The sequence below is a fragment of the Dipodomys ordii genome, unplaced genomic scaffold (genome assembly GCF_000151885.1).
Source record: "Dipodomys ordii isolate 6190 unplaced genomic scaffold, Dord_2.0 Scaffold3, whole genome shotgun sequence".
Lineage (NCBI taxonomy): Eukaryota > Metazoa > Chordata > Mammalia > Rodentia > Heteromyidae > Dipodomys > Dipodomys ordii.
This window is the reverse complement of record NW_012267219.1, coordinates 18,817,661-18,826,848: the sequence shown is the minus strand read 5'-3', so window position 1 is coordinate 18,826,848 and position 9,188 is coordinate 18,817,661. Positions and strand designations below refer to the sequence as shown.

Sequence of the window (9,188 nt, the reverse complement as noted above, 5' to 3'; positions counted from 1 at the left end):
CTAGCTGTGGGAGCAAAGGAGGAGAGAAGAGGTTTAGGGAAGGAGTGATAGTACCGTTTACAGAACTAAGAGAAGTAACAATTCAACAGGAATGAATCACTTCTCTCCTCTTCTTCACTTCCAACTGTGATTCTTGGTGGTCGCTTCTTCCTGAGGTTACAGGATAAACAAACCTGGCACACGTTGTAAAACCCTCATGATGAGGCACTCCTGGGGCTTTCAGCCTCTCTAGGGCTTTGCTGTTTGGCCCAGCTAAGAGGTTTCATGTGTGTTGTTGTTGCTTTTTCCTCTCAACCATTTAACCCTTCGATCTCTTGAAGCAACCTTCCCTTCAAACAAACCCACTTCAAGAGACGGATTGAGCCTTCTTTTATCTTTGTATTTGAAAAACATGCACAAGCCAAAGAGGCCTTGAGCATAGTCCAGTGGGCTAGAAATCAGTCTAGTTCAACAAAACTGAGATGACCAGTAAAAAGTCTGGGCACTCCAGATTCATGCTGGTAACTGCCTGGAATACCAACTAAGAGTTAAATTAGTTGAATATCTTTTAGGGGTTAAGAAAAAGCAACTTTTTGTTTTGCTTTTTCTGCAGCAAGGATTTAGTGTATTGGAAATTCAATGGTAAGCCTGGGGGAAGGAAATCTCACCCAGATCACCAAGTCTAGAACAGTAGGAGGAAGAAAGAAATCTTGACTGAAGAAAAGTCAGATTATTCCTAGATACTCTTCCCTTTCAATCACAAATGTGCGATCTCTATGAAATATTAAAGTGCTCAATTTGAGCCAAAAGAAAGTAACTATTTTCCCGCTTTAAATCAACCTGAAAGAAAACACCCCAATATGGGCTTAGATGGTGCTTAAATTAAAATACGGCTTTTCTTTATTTTTTTGTACATGTCCTCAAAACATTTTTTTCTAGTTGAGTCAAATTAAAGCCAAGTTCATCTATATAGAAACTCATTCTTCATATTACAAAGCCAGGTTCCTCACGCATTTTATATACAATCCATCATCCCACATTTAAAATATATTCCTTAGGTTTTACATAAAAAATAAAAGTCCTAAGACTATTTACAAAAATATATTAAATACTACTAAAATGAAACGTTCTCACTTGGCTTCAGACAGGAATGGACTTCTTTTGCATAGGGCACAAAAGGATCTGCGTAATAAATTACAAAACCAAAACAGACAAAATCTGGCTGCTCTTCCTACAGCACTCAGTTCTAAAAAGAAATAATAATAAAAAAGCTCGGAAGCCCGAAGGCCTTGTTCATTGGAGTTTGCACAACAGTTTCTTTGTGAATTCTGCTTCCTCTTTCAAAAGCTCCAGGGTCTGGGTTTCCTAAATTTGAATACAATATGACCTAATCGAAATAATTAGGTCGAGAAGAGGTGGGGGGTGGGGGCGGGGAGGGAGTCTTCCTGGTGCGTGGAGTTACTTTTCTACCACCTCCTCGGCGCTGGGCAGCTTGTGTTCCTCGGAAGAAATGCTGTCCACGATGGAAGAGAGGCACCGAAGGCTGCTGGAGGCCGACGCATCGAGGCTCGCTGCGCCTGAGCACAGGAGAGAGAGAGAGACAGACAGACAGACAGACAGAGTGAGACGAGAGACAGAGACAGAGAGGAGTCCAAATACATAAGAAACCCGTAGCTCTCAAGAGAACAAGGGGACAGCGAGCAGGGCCTTGGGTTCTAAAGGCGCCCTTCCTGCGAAGAGCTCCCGCGAGCTCCTCTGCGCCCCACCCTCCCGGGATGCTCTACCTGGGTAGCCTGGGGGCCCTTTGTGTTCATTTACCTTCCTTTGCTGTGATCAGGAGCCCCCTGGAATGATCCGAAACACTTGGCCACTGGGAGCTGCAGGTGCGCAGGAAATCCGCACCCTCAAGCTGGAGTGGAGGGGGTGGGGGGACGGAATCCAACAGATTAGGAAAGAAACAAATTGCCCGGGAGAAGGGGTGGGCAGGGGGTTCCTAGGAGTGGCTCCCCTACTTCCTTGGGCCTGGTACGTATTTCCTGCCTATGGCAGGGACTTAAGTTTTTCTTGGGTCACTGGGGGTTCAGGAACGAGGGAGCCCCAAGGGGCGGGTGAGAAATGGAGGGGAGGGGGGGGGAATGGGAAGAGACCCCGCAGCTGGCGGCGAAGGCCGCGTCTAATCTCTCTGCCTCTGCATTTCCCTGGCTCGGAGGCCATCTGGGCTTACAATTTCTTGCTTGGGTCTGTAGCTGAAGGGGTCCACCCCTAGCTCCTGCATTTTCTCCTGCTGATCCAGCCGCTGCAGCAAGTCCTGCAGCCTCTCAATGTAGTTGATGGCGCTCCTCAGAATCTCCACCTTGGGCAGCCTCTGGTTGGGGTTGGGCACAGTCCTCCGCTTCAGTGCCTCGAAGGCCTCGTTAATTTTCTTTAACCGCCTCCTCTCGCGCAGAGTGGCAGCTTTCCGCCTGTCAGTGGGGGCAGATTTTCTCTTGCAGGTCTTACAAGCCCAGATCAGACACTGGCCGGGGCAGTGGGGAGTCTGCAGGCCTGGGGGTGCCAGTACGTGTTCCTCTCCGCTGCTGTCGCTCCCGGCTTCAGGGGGCAATTGGTCCTGGCAGGGGGATAGGGTACCCTCACTCCCTGGGTACAGAGGAGAGCCCTCTGCCACTTCTAAGGGCTGCAGAGTAATGTTTTCTCCATCTAAATAGAAGAAATAGGAACCCGTTTCAAAAAGGTCCATCATCATGTTCTTCTCCTTGGCCTCTGGCTCGATCTGAACAGGGTGATGGACGCACGGACCCAGAGGAACCACCCAGATGGCATTTAATTAGTGCGGTGACATAAGTCGACCCGGCTTTATATATAGTAGCTCCTGAAACTCAATCCAACTTTTAGCTGTCATGAGCATCAGTCTCCCAACCCGATTACAACCAGGGCTCTCTAGAACACCGAGCTTGAAAGAGAACTGAGAGCTGTCACCTCCCAGAGTGAGGTGACAGTCTCTACGAAGGACAGGTTAAAACAAAATACCTGGAGAGAATCGTGTAATTTAACGCTTCCATTTTGGACAGTTTAGAGCTAACCTGTTTACAGGACAACTTCAAAACAACTGGGGATTAACATTGCCCTGTTCCCCTCCCCCCAGGCTCATCTGAGTTCTAAGTATAGAATCATGATGAAAGATGTCAAAGGCCATAGCCATTGCTCCAAAATAGCCTGCTTCATATTTGCAGACTGGTTCTCAGCTCTTTTCTCTATCCTGCTTATCCAAAAGATGTTATTCTTCTGATTAAAACCATTACAGTTCTTCAAAGGTTAGACATGACTTTCAGGCATCAGCCTCAATAGAAGCAGGTAATTCTCTTTCCTCTTTTTTACTATGACTGTAAGATGATTTGGGGATTGGAAGGGGTGGCTGACGGGTGCTCACATCTCATGTGACTGTATGAACCTACTTTCTAGATTCTTCTATAAAAAAAAAAAAAAAACAACCAACAACCACCACCTTACCTTCCTTGACTTTCTTCCACAGTGGAGTGCATATGAAGTCAGGAGTGAGATGGAGGATGGGACACAATTCATGTACTACTAACTCTTCTTTAAAACTAGTTTCATAAGAACAAGACACAGGACAGCCGCACAGGGATGCGCCTTCTACTCCTGCCAGGCTTGCTTCCCTTCTGCGTTTGGGAAGGCACACTTTCCATTCTCATTCTCACTAGCACTGACTCCAAATAATTTGGTTAATAGGATTCAGGAGAGCAAGGTAGTAACCAAGACACAAACGAGGAAGTTGATTCATGTATTTCCGCTAGTCTATGGTCCACAGTACAGAGCCAAGGGCCTAAATTCCGAAGAATGCTCTTCGAGGCTTGTTAGGCTGATTTCTGTTTGTATGTTCCCGAGAAGTACTAAGTCTTGCCTTCAAGATAATAGTGGTTGCTTCAGTGAGTGTTGGTGAGGATTTATTTAATCGATATGCATGTGATATAATTCACATAGCGTATATAGCTTCTTGACGAAGATTAGTTATTTATAGCATGAAACTATGCCAAGTTAAGACCCATAGTCATAAAGGAAATAAAGCACAGCTGTTGGAGAAGCTCATCTCCCCCCTTCACCTGCTTGGTTGTTTCTCTCATCCTCCATCTCTTTCTCCCCCTTTATTTGATTTTTTCTCCATTGCAACTCTGGAAGAATGCCCTTTCCTGACCACTTGCAGTGACTGTCAGCTTGGTTTTTGCCTTTATAGTTCCTACCTACAAACTTAGATAAATGGAAAACATAAAGTTTTATTATTCTATCTCTAGTAGAGATGATTTTAGGCTATGTCACCTATGTTTTTTTTAAATATAAACTATATAAACATATGCAGTGTATGTGTGTGCATATATAGAGGGTAAAGAAAATACAATGATCAGCTGTCAGATAATTTAAAAGCTAGTTAAATATTTAACTCAAGTTTATTACAGAAGGTGATTCTTGGAAATATCCACTGAGCTATAGGCATTAAGTTTGGAAATTATTGACTGGCTGTAAGTTTTGGATATCGTGTGCCATATAAATCAAGTCTTAGGTTTTGGGAATGGCAGGAAGCGTAGGAAGGTTTAATGAGAAGCCAACAGTATTTGTGTGTGGGTGCATGGGTGTATGTTGTGTATGAGTGCATAGGTGTATGTTGTATATGGGTGCATAGGTGTATGTGTGTGTGGATGCATGGGTGTATGTGTGTGTGATTTTCTTCCACTTCCACTACTCTCCTGGTTGTTAAAATCAGCAGTGAAGACAGCAGACAGAAAGCTTTAGTTGAATATAACAACATTTGCTATAGAAATTGAGTTTGTGCTGATAGCCATAGTTTATTTTTCTTTTACAGATATGAGACAATTTGAAAACTTATTTTTTAGCCAATAGAAATATTTAGCCCTATTGATCAAATAGGACAATAATAGCTAACTTTTACTCGTTTGATATTTGTTACCTAGTAGGTGTCAGAGAATGTCCTAGGTGCTAAAGATAAAGCAGTACAACACTAATTTTTCATTAGTATTCTAAATCTTTTAATGGAATTAGAAGCTAGAGGGATGAATGAAATTGATAAAGGGATAAAAAAAATCGGAGAAATTGCCCTTGAATTGGGATATGGGAGGGTAAGAAGATAACTGGTTTTTAGCCTGTGATAACTAAGCCAACCCTAATATCTCAAATCCTATACTTCCACCCATAAAATTGGTATTATGAAAAATCCTGTCCATAATTTCAAGGTTTATCATGAAGATGAACATTGAAAAAATGTGAAATCACTTAAAATATAACACATTTTGGGAAGCAGAGAGTGTTGATCAGTAGATGATAAGTTGCAGCTAGATAGGAAGTTCTGCTATGATATTGCACAGCAGATGACTACAGATAGCAGTAATGCAATGTACTTGTCTAAAAGTTACAAGTAAGGAATGTAAGAGTTTTCATGATAAAGAACTGGTGTTTAAAGAGTTATGCTAAATTTGATTTAAACATTATACATAGTATAGATGTATCAAAATACCACATGGTGAGGCTAGGAATGTGGCCTAGTGGTAGTGTGCTTGGCTAACTAGCATGAAACCCCGGGTTTACTTCCTCAGTCCCACATAAACAGAAAAAGCCAGAATGGCACAGTGGCTCAAGTGGTAGAGAGCTAGCCTTGAGCAAAAGAAGCTCAGGGAGAGTGTGCAGGCCCTGAGTTCAAGCCCCAGGATGTATGTATGTATGTATATATGTATGTGTGTATGTATGTATATGTTTATATATCACACGATTATGGACATACTATAATATGGACCATGTTTGGTTTGTGTATTAGTTAAAGTAAATTCAAATATTTGAGAACTAAATAGATTCAAAAGATCTGAGAATGTAGCCCTGTGGCTAAGCTCTTCCCTTGCTTATGCAAGGCCCTAAATCAAATCTCTAGCAAACAAAACAAAAAGAAAACAAAGTTTAATATAAAATTTGTAGCACACTGTATAAGATGCTTTTATTACTGAAATTATTTGGTACAAATTCAAATTAGGTTAAAATATCAGTACTAAAGAATTCTGAAGTTAGTTAATAACATTTGAGGTACTAATATTCTTTGATTTTCTGCTGATTTCAGAAGATATGAGCTGAGTTGCATTCAGCCAGTTTGCACCTTAAGACCCGAATAAATAATGTGAAAGTTCTCCCTTTCCAATTTATTTCCTTTATTAATATGTCACTATGAGCAAATCAACCAGCATAGAACTATAGAAAAAGAAAATTCTAAAGAAGATTCTAAAATGGAAATAAAAAAGCTTTAGGGACCAGATAAGAGTTGTCACTTAGGTGATGGCAGAGTTTTGTGGTATAAAGTCAACTTTCACTTATTATTCCTTATTAAATTACAAATCCTCTTTCTCAGTATGTTCTAGGATTCAAGCCAGAAAAATTGATATTAGTATTCTGCCCTTCCCTTTCTTCCCGTTGTTGTTATTGTTGTTGTTTTGGAGGTTGAGGGCAGAAAGTTGAAGATAACAAGAAAATGCCAGATTACCAGATAACCATCCTTTCTTAGATCAGATCAATGGGGAAAAACAAACAAAAAAACACAGGAAAAAACCAACAACAAATACTCTGGTTCCAAACAACAAGCTAGAGAACTCTTGGAACTCAAGCTGCTTACAAAATATGAGATGCCTGTAATTGCAGTTGCGTTATTTCTCAGCAGAACTTGAGAGACACAAATCTTGACAAGTGGTCAAAACAGTCTGATGTAATATTTCAAATTTCCCAAGTTATAGATAGTTAAAACACGCTTTAAAAAGCTACAGGTCAGACTGGGAATGTGGTCTAGTGGTAGAGTGCTTGTCTAGAATGCATGAAACTCTGAGTTCAATTCCTCAGTACCACATAAAGAGAAAAAGCCAGAAGTGGCTCTGTGGCTCAAATGGTAGATTACTAACCTTGAGCAAAAGAAGCTCAGGGACAGTGTCCAGGCCTTGAGTTTGAGCCCCAAGACTGGCAAAAAAAAAAAAAATACAGGAAAGGCAAATAATTGTGGTCTAACCAATAAAACCAATACTAGGACCTAGAAAATCTGAAAGCCAGTTATAGAACTGAATGTTTTTAAATTGTTTATCACCATATTATTCTTAATTGTATTTTTGTATCATTAAGTAGTTATACAAAGGGCAAGCATGCCAGTTTCTAATTACAATTAAGTTTCAGCCGTTCTTCACTATGCGCTCCAAGTCTCAGTTTTATAAGGGATGAAATGGCATAAACAATACATATACCATAGGCTTCTTGTTAGCATGAAATGAAATAATATATGAGTCCACAATATGAAATACTCAACAAATATTGATGCCTTTGTCAACTCAGAAGCCTCATAGTGAACCCGTTGTAAACCTTAATTTTACCCAAGGAGTTTAAAATAAATGTGAATATTTATTTGTGTTGATATCAAAATGAAAATATGGAAGCTAATGACTTTACTAATAGTGTTTCACATCCGATGCCTTTTTTAATGTTTTGGTTTACTGGGGTGGTGGGGGGGACGGACATCAGCTAAGGGTCACAAGCGTGCTTAAGAGTTAGGAAACTTAAAGGAAATGAATACCATTTTCTCAAAGATTTTAGCAATTAAAAGTTTCTGCTGAATGGAAATTCTGAAGGAAAGAGGGACAGAAGTTAATGAGTTCTATTTCTGAGGAGCAAAGTTGTAGTTTCTGGAAAAACATGTATGTTGAGATAGTGTTGAAGTAGGAGAAAGCTCAAAGAGTAAATAAATGTAGAAACAAAGAAGAAGGTTTCTTAGCAACTGTTGAAGAGGAGGTTTGTGGATTATTTCTAGGGGATCTGACTATATTGTTAAATAGTTGGATCCAAAGAAAGTGATTCCATTCATTAGCTGAGATGCAGAACTGAGGGCCAGACTGAAAATGATTGCATTTTCCCCAGATATGAAAAGAGAGAAAATAAAGAAAAGGGGGTAGGGAAAGGAGGAAGGAAGGGAAAGGAAGAACAAAAGGATGAAAGGAAGAAAGGAAGGAAGGAAGAAAGACAGGAAGGAAGGAAGGCAGGAAGGAAGGAAGGAAGAAAGGAAGGAAGGAAGGAAAGAAGGAAGGAAGGAAGGAAGAAGGAAGAAAGAAAGACAGGAAGGAAGAAAGGAAGGAAGGAAGGAAAGAAGGAAGGAAAGAAGGAAGGAAAGAAGAGTAAATGAAGAAAGAAAGAAAGAAAGAAAGAAAGGGGGGTAGAGTTGGAAGAATGTGATGGTAGGGGAAAAATAAAGGAGGGTGTAACAATGCTCCATAGGAAATGTACCCATTACCTTGCTCATGTAACTCTAACCCCTCTGTACAGGATTTTTACAATAAAAATATCTATTATAAATAAATACAAATGTAAAGAAACATGCATTACTGTGCACAATTTTTTGTGGTAAGAATACTTAAAATCTAAAAAAATAAGAAAAGAAAAAGAGAGGGTGGAAGGGAAAGAGGGAAAGAAAGAGAGAGGAGGAAGAAAAGGAAGGAGGAAAGGAAAGAAAAAGAAAGGAAAGGAAAGACACTAGAACTCAGACTAGCTTCCAAAGAGCTGCTCAACTAGTAAGGGTGGTGAGTGGCCCTAAAAGATCTAAGGAGAAGGAAGGTCAGCTGAATAAAAAGTAGCATTCAGAAAAGGTCGATTCGTATTTTAAACTTGTGGTTGCTAAGTAAGTAACACAAACCCTGCACCTGTAATTTACCTAATCTACAGTGTGTGTGCCTGGAGATTTCCAAACACTGCGGTAAAAATAGTTTTTCACTTAGATTGACAGAACATTTGAGTCACTTCAGGGGACAAGGAGAAAAGACCATGAGGAGGAAAAGGAAAGATGGTAAAGTCACGTGCTTGGTCTGCAGTTTCTAGATGATGGTAGTGAGACTAAAATGGGGCTTGGCAGGGACTGGAAAGGTGGAGAAGTGACTTTAATTGAAAAGCTTACTGTGTAGTGCAGTCCTAGGAGCATTCTGTCTTCCCTCTCTCCCTACATTGCCATACAGGAGTAACAGAAGTTCCACAAAAGCACTTGTGTTCAATTTATACACTAGCCTCAAAAGGACACGTGAAGACTGATGCTGCTAAATTCTTTCGAGACGTACGTTCCTGGGAAGGAGTCAGTGAATACTCCTCTAGCTGAGAAAAATCTCATTCCTTGGTGCAAAATA

At 40.7% G+C, this 9,188-nt stretch overlaps 1 protein-coding gene across 1 annotated transcript; it reads right to left on the bottom strand.

The window, feature by feature from the left end:
* Positions 1 to 1,434: 1,434 nt before the first annotated feature.
* On the bottom strand, positions 1,435 to 2,813 carry Myf6 (myogenic factor 6 (herculin)). The gene is made up of 3 exons (XM_013020508.1): positions 2,204 to 2,813; positions 1,798 to 1,888; positions 1,435 to 1,556 (listed from the first exon to the last, which is right to left on the bottom strand). The coding sequence occupies exons 1-3, from the start codon at positions 2,720 to 2,722 to the stop codon at positions 1,438 to 1,440; spliced, it is 729 nt and encodes a 242-aa protein (XP_012875962.1). The 5' UTR covers positions 2,723 to 2,813; the 3' UTR covers positions 1,435 to 1,437.
* Positions 2,814 to 9,188: the final 6,375 nt, after the last annotated feature.